Source organism: Thamnophis sirtalis, unplaced genomic scaffold, assembly GCF_051295495.1.
Source record: "Thamnophis sirtalis isolate CommonGarterSnake01/CBP01778 unplaced genomic scaffold, rThaSir2_p1.2 scaffold_2, whole genome shotgun sequence".
In the NCBI taxonomy this organism is placed as follows: Eukaryota; Metazoa; Chordata; class Lepidosauria; order Squamata; family Natricidae; genus Thamnophis; species Thamnophis sirtalis.
This window is the reverse complement of record NW_028261382.1, coordinates 28973430-28991882: the sequence shown is the minus strand read 5'-3', so window position 1 is coordinate 28991882 and position 18453 is coordinate 28973430. Positions and strand designations below refer to the sequence as shown.

The 18453-nt window shown below is 46.2% G+C and overlaps 1 protein-coding gene across 1 annotated transcript; it reads right to left on the bottom strand.

The window, feature by feature from the left end:
- Positions 1–1938: 1938 nt before the first annotated feature.
- COQ4 (coenzyme Q4) lies at positions 1939–18417 on the bottom strand. The gene is made up of 8 exons (XM_087704607.1): positions 18248–18417; positions 16555–16657; positions 12458–12622; positions 11861–11957; positions 10013–10115; positions 7746–7875; positions 3915–4008; positions 1939–2162 (listed from the first exon to the last, which is right to left on the bottom strand). Exons 2-8 carry the CDS (start codon positions 16640–16642, stop codon positions 2000–2002), a joined length of 840 nt encoding a protein of 279 aa, XP_087560733.1. The 5' UTR covers positions 16643–16657; positions 18248–18417; the 3' UTR covers positions 1939–1999.
- Between the last annotated feature and the right edge of the window lie 36 nt (positions 18418–18453).

The following is an 18453-nucleotide window of genomic DNA, read 5'->3' as shown; positions in this document are numbered from 1 at the left end:
ATCCACATTCGAACTGGAGGAATTCTAGAGCTCTGTTCCTAACGGTGCAGTTTGGGAGGGAATTCAGAGCAGGCTTTGCCTGTCCTGCTATCACTTCTTCTAGGAACTAAAAAGTTCCTTTTGAACGCCTGCCTTTCGAGAGTTTAGACCCGTGATGGCGAACCTATGGCACGCGTGAAAGTAGGTGGCACGCGGAGGCCTCCCTGCTGGCATGCGAGCTGTCGCCCCAGTTCAGTTCCACTGTGCATGCGCGGGCGCCTCCCACCAGCCAGCTGATTTTTGGGTCTCTGCCGTATATGCAGGAGACACGCGCACATCCACGCGGTGTGAGTGGTCACACATGCATATATGAGGGCGGGTGAAGCGTGCACGTGTAGGGGGTGGGGGAGCATGGGGTGGCACCCCCCCACAGCCTAGTTTTGATCCCAGGAGGCTTCAGGGAGGCCTGCTAAGCACAAAACAAGGCATGGGGGAGGTCTTGCACGCATGCGCAGGGGATGGGGAAGCGCGCGGGGGGGGGGGGTCACGGTTGCAGCAAACACAGCTGGCTTTGAACCCTTTTTTTTAGCCTGGTGTTTAAATTTAGACAATTTTTAGCATCTGTAAATATATATATTTCCCATGAATGAAACTATTGACAGCCAAGATCATTCGTAACAAAACAGAGGTGGCGCTCGGAGAGGTTAGCCCATTATTTATGAAACCGCGGTTTGTTGAACAAGCACCAATGGCTCAATCCCCAACAAACAAGCCAGGTTGGCTTCAGCACGGTTGGGTGAACCTAGCATGGATAAACCGTAGTTTACAAACCCAGAATTGTGACTTTGCTCTTTTTTCCAAAGGAAGCAGAACTGAGAAGTGCAACAGGAATCATTCTGCAAACTTTATTTTAAAACTGGGATGAGAAACTATATACATTTTATAAAGATATTGAAGTTTTGGGTCACAAGGTATTTTAAGGAAGCAGAAACCTGGGGAAGGTAAGATAAAATCTACAAAGTATCATCACCCTATCGGGAATATAGAGAGAAAATACGCCCTGGTTCAGATTAGCTCTGCATGTTGCGTACCTGCCCTATAACACAAGGACTTGTGTAATCCAATTTATCACTTCAATCTGCTTTACGGAGGGGATTTCTACGTAAACAACTCAAGGCAGAAATTAAGATGTCTTCCATCCTTTTCTAGGCTGGGCATCAACAAATCATCTTCGCAAGGGATTCGAGCGACAGGAAGGGATGAAAATTATTGGAAAAAGATTGGGGATCGAGGGAGATGAAGCGTTGAGGGGCATCCTACACATTAAAGGAATCTCCGATCCAAACTCACAAAAAAAAATGCTTTTGCGAGAATGAAACTGCTAAGAGACACGATCCATGTTTGGCATGTGAAAGAAAACTTGAACCATAAAAAAACTCTTAGGAGCTGAGAACGAATTTCGACAACTGTTTTCGTCATTCCATCTTTTCCGCAAGGGTATAAGCAATATCTTCTCCGTTTGTATAGTGTCAAGGTTGCGATATTTCTAGGTTTTTAAACTTTCTTTTAATAGTTCGGGCGGAAGGAGGAGAAGTTGGGGATCGGAGGGCCCCACTGATGAAGAAGACAGGGTCCCAAACACCCTATGCTTGGCGGAGAGCAGTGGTGAAATTCAAATTTTGTTACTACCGGTTCGGTAGGCGTGGCTTGGTGGGCATGAGCGTGGCTTGGTGGGCGTGGCAGGGGAAGGATACTTCAAAATCTCCATTCCCACCCCACTCTGGGGCCAGCCAGATGTGGCATTTGCCGGTTCTCCAAACTACTCAAAATTTCCGCTACCGGTTCTCCGAACTACACAAAATTTCCGCTACCAGTTCTCCGAACTACACAAAATTTCCGCTACCGGTTCTCTAGACCCTGTCAGAACCTGATGGATTTCACCCCTGGCCAGAGAGGGTTTAATTTCCTGAAAGCAGTTTGGCCTCCGTTCAGGTGTTCCCCTTGTTCAGCCTGTGGAAGCTCAAACCTGAATCCCTGGAGGTGGCAGAATGCCGATTTCACGGCGAAGAGATTCCACCGTTTGCTCCCAGCGTTTCTCGTAATAAAAATTCAAGATGCAGGTTGCGTTTTGTCCGCTCTGGACAGCCCACGGGATGAGCTCCGCAGTCAAAAGCTGCCACTTTCTGGGGAAAGGAAGGAAATAAAAACGGGGAAAGGATTGATTTTATTTATTTAAAACTAGCCTGGTTATTTATTTATCCCAAACCCTCCTTCCATGAACGTCGCCGCAATTTCTGATGTGGATTTTTCCCCTTACCAGAGGGAGCCCCCTTATGGAGTATTGTGAAGCCGTTACCATGGCAACTCCACAGCACTGTACAGTAGAAGCCATTTTACGGCACAACAGACTGTATCTTAACAGAACACACACCCTGAGGGCTGTTAGGGGTGTCGTCCCCCCCCCCAGTATTTGTTTCCAGAGAGTAAATCATCTTTGTACCAAGTTGCTCGAGGAATTCCAGAATTATACTGGAATATACAGGCACACACACACAGCCATTTTTATATATATAAGAAGATGATAGAAGATAGGGGGAGAAAGTAGAAAATAGAAAGATTAAAAAGCTGCTGCACTTGAGGCTCGAAAGGTCTCCTTCACTCCCCAAGAGCCGACCTATATATAAAATCTTCTCAACAGGTGGTGCCATGTTTAATCCAATTTAATCCCAGTGATTTAACTGAGCCCTGTATTAAAATGAAGGCATCGGATGAAGGTTGCATTTGTCTAGTCTATTTCCCCAGATTGTTCTTAGGCCTGGATAGTTTAAAAAAAACAGTTAGACAAACTGCTCAGACAAATATTCTTTCCTCTGTTTAACTGACTTTTCCCATGGATTGCATAGCTACTACGATTTTACAAAGAGTTTTTACCCGCCACAAAGGGGTGCCCAAATAAATCCTTATGCTCTTTGCATGAATCATACAGCTGGCAAAAACTCCAAAACACAAAACTTCTCCATATATTTGGGACATTCCTTATTAAGGATGCTTTTGGACCAAAACAAGATCTTCGTAAGACTTTTGCAAATCTCACCTTTTGTGCAACCTTTAATCTTCTTGGATTTTTTTTTTAACATTAAGCCAAAAATGATAATTAGAAGTCTTATTAGAAGAAGATAATCAGCTGCTGAAACCTTGAAAAAGTCAAGGCAATAATTTGGAAGGATCAATTAGGAAATCCAATTGATCAATCAAGGATAAAAGTTTCACCCAAGCTCCACAATGCAATGTTTTGTCTTGACCGAGGCTTCCCAAACTCCTTGTCCCGACAAAACCCTCTTTTATTAACTGTATGTGAATTCTGCTCATTCACCTCTAGCAAAGTCTTTCAAGGGAGGATTTATAGTCACAGACTTTATCTGGCTTGGAGAGCTGCCAGGCCGACATCTGCAAAACTTGGCAAGGAATCTCGGAGAGTCACGAACCAATGAAGCAAACTAATGGTCTCCTGCAAACTCCACTCCCCTTTCGCTCCTCTTTTATTTTCTCTGGGAGGGGCCATTCACTGTCCCACCTGTGGCCTTACTCCCAAGTTGACTCCTGTTCTTTAGCTATTCCCTTCTCCTGGCAGCTCTGTGCATGCCCACACTGGGAACAGGCTCCAGCTGTTCTTCTGCCTCACTGATGTCTGACTCTGATAGCTGGCATACAGCTCTGGCCCCCTCTCTGCCTCCGACACAGAGCCCCCCGCAGAGCCTTCCCCAGACTCCAGGACTGGCCCATCTTCCTCCCCAACCTCCTCACTGTCCGAATCTGCTGCCAGCGCTGCTGGAGAGCCACAACATGGGTGTGTACATCAGTGGGTATCAAGGCCATGATTTCAATCGGAAGATATGCCAGCCAGTAAGCTCGCATTTAGAAAATTCACAACTGACCTGGTATTTAAGCGTAAAGGACCGAAGAGGGCTCCCAGAATGCACATGGGCAGGCCAGTCTGGACTGCCTCAAACCACTTGACCACCACTTCCCCTACGAAAGAGCATCAGAGAAGCAAGAAAATCAGTGATCCTCCTTGGAGGATCCATGGAACGATCATTAAGAGAAACGTGGTTTGCGCCCAGTACAGGAAGAAAACAGCAGAAAGAAACATTTAAGTCTTTGCCTTATCTCTTTTTAGGGATAAGAAGGAAAGAAAAACGCTTTTGAGATTTGGGTTTCGTGGCCTGGATTGGCAAAGGAGAGATGCACAGGGAGTCCTCGCCTTACAACAGCTCGCTTTAGTGACCGTTTAAAGTTACAACGGCGCTATTAGAGGTAATCACCCAATATATCAGACAGATGAGTAAAATAAGAGGGTTAAAATGGTGAAACTCAAATGAAATATATTAGAAGGGGAAATAGCACAAGGAGAATTGTACCGATTTGAAACTATTAGAAGGAACATGAAGTTCCAATGTACTGTGTAAATGTAGTTTATGTCTAAGTTCTGTGTTGTGGCCCAGCAGGAGCCGTTGGAGCTGCCACCAGACTCCGACAGCGAGGGGCCCTATGAGTCAGCTCTGGAGGATGTGGAGAACCCTGGACAGGGTTCCGACTCTGAGCAGGGCGCAGAGAGGCTGGTTGGCCACCAAGAGACGCCTGAGCCTTGGACCAGTGGGGAGGAGACAAGGGAGTGTGACCCCAACGTCAGCAGTGAGTTGTTCCTGGATGCCTGGCACCGAAGAGCTAATAGGCGTCAGGAACAGTTGTGCAGTTACAGGAGATAATTGCACTCAGCTGGTGGTCATTAGGCTCCTCTCCAGACTATAAAAGGACTGCTTGTGCACACGCTCCTCTTGCAGAAGTCAACGCAGGAACTAATGTTGGAGAACATGATTGTGAGCTTGGCAGGCTGGATTGATGACAGGGCTTATCTGTGCTGGATTGCTGCCCGAGCTTGTCTGTGCCGGTTTGCTGCCAAGGACCTGTCTGTCTGTTAATTAAATGCCGTAACTTATCTTTGGCTCGGAGTGTGTTGGTGTGGGACGAGGGGTGTCAAAACAGTTCTGTGTGTGTGTATTTTGTATGTTTGTACATAAAAAAATAAAAAATAAAAAGTTACAATGGCGCTGAAAAAAATGGACCTACAACCGTTTCCCCAGTCAGCTGGGAATTCTAGGAGTTGAAGTCCACAAGTCTTAAAGTTGCCAAGGTTGGAGACCCCTGCCTTAGAAAATTGGTCTCTGAGTCCCTGATTTTTTTCTGATCCAGGGAGAAATGAAACTGGGGTGGGGTGGGGCAGAGAAAATGCCCACGTAATGGAAAGAGGAAAGGAATGTGTGTAGAAGGGCAAAGTTCTCAACCCCTCTTGATCTAAAAATAAGGCATATCGGAGTCCCTCAGCCAGGCTGTTGAGAAAGAGAGAGAGAGGGAGAGAGAGAGGGAGGGAGGGAGAGAGAGAAAGAGAGAGAGAGAAAGAAAGAGAGAAAGAGAGAGAGAGAAAGAGGGACAGAGACAGAGATAAAGAGAAAGAGAGAAAGAGAGAGAGAAAAAGAAAGAGAGAGAAAGAGAGAGAAAGAGAAAGAGAGAGAAGGAAAGAAAGAGAGAGAGAAAGAGAGACAGAGAGACAGAGAAAGAGAGAAAGAGAACGAGAAAGAGAGAAAGAGAGACAGAGAGAGAGAGAAAGAAAGAGAGAGCGAAAGAGAGAGACAGAGAGAGAAAGAGAAAGAGAGAGAGAAAGAGAGAAAAAGAAAGAGAGAGAGAAAGAGAAAGAGAGAGAAAGAGAGAGAAAGAGAAAGAAAGCGAGACAGAGAGAGAGACAGAAAGAAAGAGAAAGAGAGAAAGAGAGAAAGAGAGAAAGAGAGAAAGAGAGAAAGAGAGAAAGAACGAGAGAGAGACAGAGAGAACGAGAGAGAGAAAGAAAGAGAGAAAGAGAGAGAGAGAAAGAGAGACAGAGAAAGAGAGCAAGAGAGAGACAGAGAGAGAGAGAAAGAGAGAGAGAGAAAGAGAGACACAGAGAGAGAGAAAGAGAAAGAGAGGGAAGGAGGGAGGGAGGAAGGGGGAGAGAGAGAGAATGGGGGAGAGAAAGAGAGAAAGAGGGAGGGAGGGAGGGAGGAAGGAAGGGGGGGAGAGAGAGAGAAAGAGGGAGGGAGGAAGGAAGGGGGAGAGAGAAAGAGAATGGGGGGGGGAGAGAGAGAGCCCACGGGTGATTCATCCTCTCCATCACTTTCAAAATGCAAAGCTTTCTTCCTTCGGCCTCCCCATGTGTTGCTCAAAAGTGTTTTGGAAAAGGAGCTGCGTCCTCTTTTTGCTCTGAAAACCCCAGTGAATCACAGCGCTTGGGCAGGGCCCGAAAGTAGGCTAAAGGTGGCCATGCCCAAATTTCAACACCCTGGGCCCCGGTTATCTGCGGTCCATCAGCAGTTTATTTTATTTTTCCGAAAGGGAAGGGTGAAGAGCTCCCGTGGTTAGAGCAATTATGAAGCACACATCCTTTCATTGGGAATTTAAGGAGGAGGCCATTAAGTCACCTGTTGACGGCATGGAGGCCGGATGTTTCAAGAAGAAATGAAGTGGAGGAGGAGAGAGGAGGAGAGGAAAGGAAAATGGGGAAGGGGGAAAGGGGAAAGGAAGGAAAAGGGAAAAGGAAGGGAAGGGAGGAATGAGTTGGAAACAAGAGAAAGGAAGGGAAAAAGGGAAAGGAAAGGAAAAAAATGAAGGAATTGGAAAGGAAACAAAAAATGAATGAAGGAATGAAGGAAGGAAAGAGTTGGAAATGAGACAGAGGAAAGGAAAAAATGAAGGAAGGAAAGAAGGAATGAAGGAGTTGGAAACAAGAGAAAGGAAAGGAAAAAAGAAAGAAAAGGAAAAAAATGAAAGGAATTGGAAAAAAATAAAAAATGAAGGAAGGAAGGGAGGGGGGGAAGGAAGGAAGAAGTTGGGAACAAGAGAAAAGAAAGAAAAAAAGAAAGGAAAAAAGTGAAGGAAGATGTTAGAAAGAAAAGGAAAGGAAAAAATGAAGGAGTTGAAAAGGAAACAAAAAATGAATGAAGGAATGAAGGAGTTGGAAATGAGACCGAGGAAAGGAAAAAATGAAGGAAGAGAGGGAGGGAGGGAGGAAGGAGTTGGAAACAAGAGAAAGGAAACGAAAAAGGGACAGGGGAAGGGGGAAAGGGAAGGAAAAAATGAAGGAAGGAGTTGGAAAGGAAAAATGAAGGAAGGAAGGAATTGGAAACAAGAGAAAGGAAAAGAAAAAAGAAAGGAAAGAAAAAAAATGAAAGGAGTTGGAAAAAAAAGAAAAAGGGAAGGAAGAAGTTGGGAACAAGAGAAAGGGAAGGAAAAAGGAAAAGAAAAAAGTGAAGGAAGGTGTTAGAAAGGAAAGGAAAAAATGAAGGAAGGAAGGAAAGAAGGAATTGGAAATGAGAAGAAGGAAAAGAAAGGGAAGAGGAAAAAAAATGGGAAGAGCCAAAGATTTGGATAAGAATTGGGAAAAGCAGAGGACAGACAAGTGACATTTCCAGAGGAGTCCCACCATAAAACCGGTAGCTGAAAAAGCCTTTCCTGCTTCTGCAAATGAAAATCACCACCAGGCTGAGTATTTCAATCGAGCCCTGAAGCCAAACTTACTCCTGTTGTGGCAAACGTGCATCTCAAGCAGGAATGTGGTCCTTCTCATTCTCCTGCCTCTCGTGCCCTGTGGCTCAGGCCTCACCAATCCCCCCCCCCAATGGTGTGGAGACTGCAAGATGTAACCCACCCACCCACCCCAGGCCGTTAAGACAACTCACCAAGCATGTTGGTGGGCATGCCAAGGAGGGTGTGTAGCAGATCGTGGACCTCCCTGTAGCGCTGGATGACGTAGGCCAGGTCTTCATCGTCTACGAACCGAGCGGGCATCCTTGTGTCTGGAGAAACCCTCTGCCCGTCAGGAAAGTTACAAAAACAAAAAGCAAATATTAATTTCTTAAGATACAAAAAAATAGGTCCTAGCTATGGGCTAAGGTAGGGGGCAGCAAACTGCGGCTCAGGAGCCGCATGTGGCTCTTTCTTTCCTCTGCTGTGGCTCCGTCACTGGTCGGCGCTACAATTTTGAGAGGAGCTTCCGGTGTGGGTGGGGGGGGGGAGAGAAACACAGTGCTCCAGGAGAAGACTCTGTGGCAAGGGGAGGGTTTTCCAGTTGTCTCCACAATTGATAGGGCTTCCGGTTAGGACAGGTAAAGGAAAAAGTACGCCGCGCCAGGAAGAGATTCTATGGTGGGGGGACTGAACTTCCGGTCAGCTCCAGAATTGAACAGGGAGCTTCCGGTTAGGGCCTTTGTGGCTCCCGGTGATTTCTCTTCTGCGGGGAAACGGGTCCAAATGGTTCTTTGAGTGTTTAAGTTTGCCAACCCCTGAGCTAAGGTGAAGAGCTGCAAAAACACCGGCTGCTCCGGTGTGTGATTCTTGGATTGATTTTATGGTGATTTCTTGCTTGGGCCATTGTGAGCCACCCGGAGTGGTTAAAGGTTGGGTGGTGTACAATTTTAATCAATTATTATTCTCATTGTTCCCAAAGCCTGCGATTCGAAGGAGTCCCTGATAGGCCAAGGAAGATGGGAGAGCTCATCTATTGATGCTTAAACCAGAAGCCAGCAACCAGATCCATTCTCATCCTGGGCACACACACCCTTTTTTTTTGGGGGGGGGGGAACTATTACCATCTGGCAGACGGTACAGGATAATAAAAACAAGGACAAATAGGTTGAAAAAACAGCTTCTAATCCCAGGGCAGTAACTACATTGAATTCTACTGTATAGTACAATATCGGGTGTTCAATTTCAAATACCGTATTTTTCGGAGTATAAGACGCACCTTTCCCCCCCCCCAAAAGATGGTGAAAATCTGAGTGCGTCTTATACACTGAATACAGCATTTTTAGCCTCCCGAAACCCCGCCTCATGAATCCCGTTTTTTGCAAAAAAAAATGGGGAGTGCAGAGGGTTTGGGAGGCCTGCAAAATGCTCTTGGGAGCTTGGGAGAGCAAAAACAGCACCATTTTTGTAAAAAAAAAGGGCCCATTTTTCACCCACACGTTCTGCACGCCCTGTTTTGTGCCTCCAAAACCCCCCATGCGTCACGTTTTTGCCCTCCCCGGTCCCCAGGAGCAGTTTGCAGGCCTTTCAAACTCTCTGCATGCCCCCTTTCCACATTCTGCTCTTCTGTATTTTTTTTTTTGGCTACCAGTGGCTCAATTCTCAAATGTGGGGTTGCAGTGCCATCTAGTGGCTCTGAATGGAAATTTCCCATCAAGGCAATTTGGCAAAATAACTATAGTTACACACTTGAATCCAACACATCTTGATTTTAACCACTGTCAGATGAAACCACAACAGCTGGATTTGGGTCCCCCAGTCTATGGGTCTTGTCGCTGCTGTTCTTGCTCCTGCTGCAGTCGTCAACAACATCAAAACAAGTTTCACATGAAACGGATGTGAAACACTTATTGTGGCGTCCTTGGTGCTCTCTGAGCTTGGTTGTTCCTTGCAGACGTTTCATTACCCAACTAGGTAACATCACTAGTGCCAGAAGGGGGGGGGAGAGAAAAAACCCTCCCTTCTAGCACTGATGATGTTCCCTAGCTGAGATGTCTGCAAGAAAACCACCAAGCTCAGAGAGCACCAAGGACCCCATAGTCATCCTCCTCCTCCCTTCTAGCACTGATGATGTTCCCTAGTTGGGTCATGAGATGTCTGCAAGAAACCAAGCTCAGAGAGCACCAAGGACCCCACAGTCCTCTTCCCTTCTGGCACTGATGATGTTCTCTAACTGGGTCCCGAAACGCCTGCAAGAAAACTACCAAGCTCAGAGAGCACCAAGGACCCCACAGTCCTCCTCCTCCTCCCTTCTGGCACTGATGATCTTCCCTAGCTGGGTCCCGAAACGCCTGCAAGAAAACCACCCAGCTCAGAGGGGACCAAAGACAATCCCTCCATTTGCTTTGCAAACGAAAACAGAAATTCGAAACCCGTCGTAGGGCCAACGCTCTTTGAAACGCTAAATTGCCATGGTACCCACATTGCTATCCAAGAAACGCATGTATTCTCGGCCGAAGGTCCCGTCGGGAAGCCCCCGAAGTCCAGCTACGTCCAGGGTGGAAAAGCGAATGCGAGGCCGTTCTCTGCAAAGGAAACCAACGGAATTGAAGGCAGCTGCTGGGCTCGTGAAAGTGGACATTGGATGCACGGTGGACGGTGGGCATCACTTTTAGGGATGGTTACCCTCTAACGGAGGTGAGTTCCATGGGTCCATGATCCAGCTGAACATCAGCTTCCCTTGGTTTTGTGGGATCTGTAGACTTAACTAAGGCAATTGGTAAACCAAGATTCGTCTTTTTAGCTCGATGGGGGATTTTAGAAGGAACGTTTGTTTAAGCACCATTGGTGCTAAGTGAGAAAGATATTTTAAAGTTCCAGAGATCACAATGTCTGTTTCTTTTATAACTACACCTGGAATATATATACATATACATATATCTTCAGGCTGGGTTTTGGGCTTAAAGTGTGGTCGGAGCACATTAGGCAGTTATATTAACCTCTAAGCCAGAAGCTCTGCTCCCTTATTAGCTGAGCCAGGGGAATGATTTAAGTCTTATGTCAAAGCAGCCCAGGTTCGAATCCCAGCAAGGGTATGGCTAGCTGATGAGAGCTAAAGAGCTTGAAATAGATCTATATTAGTCTCCCTTCATTTCTTTATCAGCAAAAATGCAACACAAAAATGGTTTCCTGCCTGGAAGTCTCCTAGGGTGGAGCTGAAAGGCAAAAGGGAAGCAGTACGGCTCCCTCCCATATTTGGGCATACCAGGTGCTTTGAAATAACACATTATAAATAAATAAATAAATAAATAAATAAATAAATAAATACATACATACATACATACATACATACATACATACATACATACATACATACATACATACATACGAAAGAACCTGGGCTGCTTTGACATAACAGGTGCTTTGAAATAACACAATATAAACAAACAAACAAACAAACAAATAAAATAAATTCGAACCTGGGCTGCTTTGACATAGCACTAAATCATTTCCTTGGCTCAGTTGATAAGGGAGGAGAGCTTGTGGCTTAGAGGCTAATACAACTGCCTAACATGTAAAAACAGCCCAGGTTTGAATCCCAAGAAGGGTATGGCTGCTGATGAGAGCTAAATAGCTTGAAATAGATCTATACTAGTCTCCCTTCATTTATTTATCATCAAAAATGCAATATATGTGTGTGTGTGTGTGTGTGTGTGTGTGTGTGTATGCATACATACATACACCCCCAAGAGTACAGCTAGTCCTTGATGTACGACCACAATTGAATCTAATGTTTCTAATTCAGAGATTTGTTAAGTAAACTTTGCCCCATTTTGCGATCTTTCTCGCCCAGTTGTTAAGTGAATCAGGGCTGTTGCTAAGTTAGTAACCCGGTCGTTAAGTGAATCTGGACTTCCCCATGGACTTTGCTCATCAGAAAGTCACCAAGGTGGACCACATGACAGTCGTCCAGGACCCTCATAAGTAGGAGCCAGTTGCCAAACGTCTGAATTTTGACCGTGGGGAAACCGCGACGGTTGTTAAATGTGAAGTAACTTTCCCCCCCCAGTGCCGTTGTTAACATTGAACGGTCGCTAAATGAAGTGTTGTACGCCGAGGACTACCTGTTAGGCCAAAAACCATTGCTGGCATTCTTTTTTGCGCCATAAAACGAGCTCGTTCGATAACCAGGTTAAAGCAAAAAATGACTGCCGGTAGTGAAAATATATTCACTAACTCACACGAGGGGCTTTTAGATTGATCTCCTCTAAATTACCCCTTCGTCCAGGCTGCAGGCTAAAAGAAAGGGGAGGGGGGGGGGTTCATTTACTGTAGGATCTGTCTTCCTTCTGGGTCCCTCTTCATCTTTTCCCAGAGATTCTGCAACGCTATCGAACCTGTTGTCTCCCCAAGGACAGCTACCATATCTGGAAGAAAGAGAGAAAAAGGAAAGAAAAAGGAGTGTGATACAATGCAGCCATAATAGCAATAGCCATTGCCGGAACTGGAGCTGACAGAAATCGAGGGGGCAGCTTGGTCGGCTCGGGAGGAAAAGGGGGTGGAGCAGGATTACTCCTGCTTTCAGGATTGGGATGGCTTGTAGGCAGGGAGGGAGGTGGGCAGGATGACCAAGAAAGGTTAAGCAGCGAACAGGAGAGACAGAGCTCCAGCAATGAGCAAGGACCACCCGCTCCTGATCCTCGAGCCCGGAGAGTGGAGAGAAGGCAAAAACAGCACAGTAAAATCAGCCCCGACTTGCTTTGGCTCGCTTGCTTAGCAATTTGTGATTGTAAATGGAAGGCTACCTGTACAGAATTTGCAATATAACTAGACCAGGCTGTAAACCATCAGGGCAGGTAGCCGGGAGGAGGGGGGGGGGAGGGAGGGATGTTCACTATTGCCGCAAAAACCACAACCTCCAGCTCACCGTGGCGATAGGGGTTGTAGAGAGACATGAAGGCCGATCCGGCGGTCAGCAAGCATTTTTGCACGAGGCTGGTGGGGATGTGGTTCGGATAGAGGGGGAAATTGTTCACTTCTCCCAGGGGGCTTAGGAGAGCCGAGAGGGGGCTGGTGTGGCAAATTGTGCGTCCTGTAGAGGGGAGACAAAGGGTTAAAGTTAGAGAATCAGAAATTCGTCAAGACAATGGCTTGCCTTCAGAGGTTATGGGAGCTTCATCCCTGGAGGCTTTCAAGAAAAGACTGGGCTGCCATTTGTCAGAAGTGGTGTAGAGTCTCTTGCTTGGGCTGGGGGTTAGACTAGATGACCTACAAGGTCCCTTCCAGCTCTATTCTTTTTTTTGAAAAATTTTATTGGTTTAATTAAACAAAAACACACAAAAAAAGAATCATCTTTCGTTACATCTTGTAGAAAGCATGTCGATTGGTTACAAATACATTTTGTGCGTTTCTTCCACAATCATTACATATACCATTCAAATTAAGATGTAAATTTTAAAATATATGTATTTTACTATCACTGTACCACAATTCTCCTTTGATTACAGTTACTTAGATGTGCTTTTATCTAAAATCATTTGTATTTGAAGACACAACTACCTACTGGCATACATTCGCAATCTCAATTAATCTGCCATAACTTTACACCTTTATAAGATATTCTAAGACAAAGTCAATTAGTAGGATATCTAAGCATTCCCTCCCCTTCCCCCCACAACTCACAAATTAAAACTTATGTCCAATTTGCTTTTATATATCATTAAACTTTATCCATTAACATTTCCTTGTTATTATTGTAATTAACTAAAAATTATTTGCTATTTGTCTCACTTCTCCTCTCCTCAGGCCCAAAAGAGATTATACCTTTGTAATAAGCTCTACACAAAAATTTATTAATAAGATCCTTCCAGCTCTATTATGATTGATTGATTGGTACAACCTAGAAATAAGGAGGAATTTTCTGACAGTGAGAACTATCAACCCATGGAACACAAGTTGTCTTCGGACGTTATGGGAGCTTCATCCCTGGAAGCTTTCAAGAAAAGACTGGCCTGCCATCTGTGAGAAATGGTGTAGGATTGGGTGGAGGGTTGGGCTAGATGACCTACAAGGTCCCTTCCAACTCTGTTATTCAAATACTTTAGGTTTTGTTTCCTAACTTCCCAAAGCTCTGGAGTGCAGTCAAAACACAAGCTGCGTTTAAGACATTCCTTCCCCCCCCCAGTGACCTATAAGTGATATCCTGTATGCAAATGAGGCATACTTTTAAGATCTGTGGACTTCAACTCCCAGGATTCCATGCTGGCTGGGGGAATTCTGGGAGTTGAAGTCCACCTAGAAACAGAAACGTCGATCTAGGTTTTGGGTGAGAAGTTAATCGGTGTTTCTGGATGCTGGCCACTTGAAAGAGGCCTGGAGAACTCCCAGAAGTCCATGCTGGCTGGGGGATTCTGGGAATTGAAGTCCACCTGTCTTAAAGGGGACAAGCTTGAGAAACAATGATGTCGATTTTTTGATAAAACATTTGTATATTAATGTCCCTTTCGAAACATACAAGGAACCCTTTTTATGAATTGTGGGGGATGAAGGGATGATTGACGTTGTTACCATCCCTCTTTCACACCAGGAGAAGGGACACCACCCCTCCATCTTCCGACCTCTTTCTCTCTCCCCATCTGTCTCCACCCAAGCGACGTTTTCAACATTTGCAAAAATGTTGGGATTGAATCGGAGATTAAAATTCCACCCTGATAATGATTAAAGTTCTCGTTCATTCAGGGATCTGATAAAAGATTGCAACCAGGAAGATTCATTCTTTCCTCACCCCCCTAAGCCTCATCATTGGTCGCGGGTTAAAATAGGACATCAATCTATTGGCTAGGAGCAGAAAAAATCCTTTTATGCTTTATTGATTTGTACTTTGATGTCTTTTGATGATTTTGATGAGGTGCCCAGAGTCTTTTAGTGTCGTGTGCCATGCAAGTTTCCTGAATTAGAATAAAGTTGGAAGGGGAATTTGAAAGTCTTCTAGTCAAGATCAAGGGAGGTACTAATACCACTCTATAAAGCCTTAGGAGGACCACACCTAGGATACTACAACCAGTTTTGGTTCCCACACTATAAAAAAAGTTGACGCTCTAGAAAGAGTGCAGAGAAGAGCAACCAGGATGATGAGGGGACTGGAGGCTAAAACATATGAAGAACGGTTGCAGGAACTGGGCCTAGATAGTCGAGTGAAGAGAAGGACCAGGGGAGACAGGATAGCAGGCTTCAAATATTTGAGGGGCTGCCCCAGAGAGGAGGGGATCAACATATTTTCCAAAGCACTTGAAGGCCGGACAAGGAATAATGCATAGAAACTGAACAAGGAGAGATTCAACCTGGAAATAAGGAGGAATTTTCGGACAGGGAGAACAATCAACCCATGGAACAGAAGTTGTGAGAGCTTCGTCACTGGAAGCTTTCAAGAAGAGACTGGACTGTCATCTGTCAGAAATGGTATAGGGTCTCCTGCTTGGGTGTGGGATTGGACTAGATGACCTATAAGGTCCCTTCCAACTCTGTTAATCTGATATTGAGATTTTGAGATTCTACAAATAGTGCAGAGAAGAGCAACTAGGATTGATTAGGGGACTGGAGGCTAAATCATATGAAGAACGGTTGCAGGAACTGGGCCTGGCTAGTCTAGTGAAGAGAAGGACCAGGGAAGACAGGAGAACAGTCTTCCAATATTTGAGGGGCTGCCCCAGAGAGGAGGGGATCAACATATTTTCCAAAGCACCCGAAGGCCAGACAAGGAATAATGGATGGAAACTGACCAAGGAGAGATTCAACCTGGAAATAAGGAGAAATCTTTCTGACAGGGAGAACAATCAACTGATGGAACAGAAGTTGCCTTCGGAAGTTGTGGGAGCTTCATCCCTGGAAGCTTTCAAGAAGAGACAGGACTGCCATTTGTCGGAAATGGTGTAGGGGTGTCCTGCTTGGGTGGGGGGGGTTGGACTAGATGACCTACAAGGTCCCTTCCAGTTCTGCTAATCTGTATCTAGTCCAACCCCCTGCTCAAGCAGGAGACCTTATGCCATTCTAGACAAATGGCTCTCCAGTCTCTTCTTAAAAACCTCCCAATTTCTAAAGGCAAGTTGTTCCACTGGTTAATTGTTCTGTCAGGAAAGTTCTAAGTTGCTTCTCCCCTTGATTAGTTTCCACCCAGTGCTTCTTGTCCTGCCTTCGGGTGCTTTGGAGAATAGCTTGACTCCCTCTTCTTTGGGGCAGCCCCTGAGATATGGGGACACTGCTATCATGTCTCCCCTGGTCCTTCTCTATGTTAGAACATAGAATGACAAAATTGGAAGGGACCTTGGAGGTCTTCTAGTCCAGCCCGCTGCTCGAGCAGCCGACCCAATACCATTCCAGACAAACGGTTGTTCCATCTCCTCTTAAAAACTTCCAGTGATAACTTAGCATTGGGGTAAATTGCTACCCACCGACCAAGTTTCCAGGGATGAAGCTCCCACAACTTCTACCACAGTGTTTCTCAACCTTGGCAACTTGAAGATGTCCGGACTTCAACTCCCAGAATTCCCCAGCCAGCATTCGCTTTTAAGATCTGTGGACTTCAACTCGCTGGCTGGGGAATTCTGGGAGTTGAAGTCCGGACATCTTCAAGTTGCCAAGGTTGAGAAACACTGTTCTACCACAACGAAGGCAACTTCTGTTCCATTAGTTGATTGCTCTCATTGTTCTCCTTAATTCTAGATTGGATCACTCCATGATTAGTTCGTGTCCTGCCTTCTGGTGCTTTGGAAAACAAGCTCTTTGTGGCAGCCCTTCAGACACTGGAAGAATGCCATCCTGTCCTTAAAATTAAACTCAATTAAAACGCACCCCTGCTAATGTTAAGCGTATCGGTAAAGAATCGCGCGTAAAAACATTGTGACTACTGCACAGTCCGTTTTCCCCTACCACCAAAAAACACGACTGCAAGGGGAGGACATATAAACGTCATATTTTTTTTAAAGGTCAGAAAGTGAGGAGTTTGGGAAGGAGATCTGGAAGACTTGCCTGGGAGCCAGCTGGGCTCTAAAACGTTTCCCACATTCCTTATCCAAGGGAGGAATCTCAAAGCACCTCTGGACAGCAGCCTGTGCATGGTTGGGATTGTCCCCTGCAAAATTATGCAAGAAATTATTTTAAATGCATTTTTAAATATTAAGAGCAGGGAACGATAGCCCAGAGGGTTAACGCAGGCGTTGTTGCAAGCGGGAAGGTGGTTTTGTACGGTGGTGCAGCGCCACCCTCTGGCCACAAGCCGCACGGGAGCCAAAGAGAAAGTGGAGGAGTGCGCCCTCTAGTGGCGACTCAAAAAAACCCCATCAAGGCTACCGACTACCAAAGGAATCCGGATGCAAAGCAGGGAAGGAAGGGATTAAATGAAGGAATCCTGCGAAATTGATGCGGATTTTGCAGGAGAGCGAAGCAGTGCAATTTCCCCCCATTTTGCAAAGCAAGCGGGTGTGAGCGGGACACACGCATATCAGGACCCCGGACCCCTTGATCGGCTGTAATGGCCACTAACCTTCCCATTATTTGATGATGATGATTATTTATTTCACCAAGCATGTATTAGACAACATATCAGGGGTGGGTTCCTGCCAGTTCTAAGCTCTTCTATAGAAGAGGTTCCACAAATCTATGCCGTTTAGAACCGGTTCCAGCTCCCTCCCCCCGCCCGTACATCATCAAGATGAAGAGCGAGAGGAGGAATTCTGGGAGTTGAAGTCCACAAGTCTTAAAGCTGTCAAGGTTGAACACCCCTGGGGTATTTTTTCTAAAGGGTTAGGGGTGCAAGGCACTTGTAATTTAACAGCTTTAAGACTTGCACACTTCAATGCCAGAGTTCCTGAGCCAACATGACTGGAGGAGGAATTCTGGGAGTTGAAGTCCGCAAGTCTTAAAGCTCTCAAGTTTGAACACCCCTGGTGTAGTCTGTGTGTAGGGACGTGTGTGTGTGTGTGTGTGTGTGTGTGTGCATGTGTGCGTGTTGCCTGTTGACCTGTGTTGTGTGTTGGTGTTGTCTCTCTTTGTGTGTCTTGCCTGTTGACCTGTGTTGTGTGCGTGTGTGTGTGAGAGAGTGTGTTGTGTCTCTGTGTGTCTTGCCTGTTGACCTGTGTTGTGTTGTTGGTGTTGTCTGTGTGTGTCTTGCCTGTCGACCTGTTGCAAAGACCCTCCAATCGCAGAGTAGTCTGGATCTAGGGACGTGTGTGTGTGTGTTTGTGTGTGTTGTGTTTTGTCTCTCTTTGTGTGTCTTGCCTGTTGACCTGTGTTGAGTATGTGTGTTGTGTGTCTCTCTGTATCTTGCCAGTCGATCTGTTGCAAAGACCCTCCAACGGCGGACTAGTCTGGATGTAGGGATGTGTGTGTGTGTGTGTGTGTGTGTGCATGTGTGTGTTGGATCTCTGTGTGTGTCTTGCCTGTTGACCTCTTGCAAAGCCCCTCCAACCAGAGTAGTCTGGATGTAGGGACGTGTGTGTGTGTGTGTGTATGCGCGCGCGCCTGTGTGTTGTGTTGTGTGTGCGTTGTGTCTGTGTGTGTCTTGCCTGTTGACCTGTGTTGTGTACGTGTGTTGTGGGTCTCTGTGTATCTTGCCTCTCAACTTGTTGCAAAGACCCTCCAACCGCGGAGTATTCTGGATATAGGGACGTGCGCGCGTGTGTGTGTTGTGTATGTGTGTTGTGTCTCTCCGTGTGTGCCTTACCTGTCGAAGTGTTGCAAAAAACCCCTCCCCAACCCGGGTCTTCCAAGCAGCCCCTTCAGCAAACCCCTTCGGGCACGGCCGCCCGCCCGTTGCGCGCAGCCCCCTCTGGCCGCTCGGCGATCGGCTGGGATCGGAGAAGCCGGGCGGAGGGCTGACAGGCTGGCTGGCTGCTCCGGCGCTCGCTCGCTCGGGCTCGTGTTCCGGCA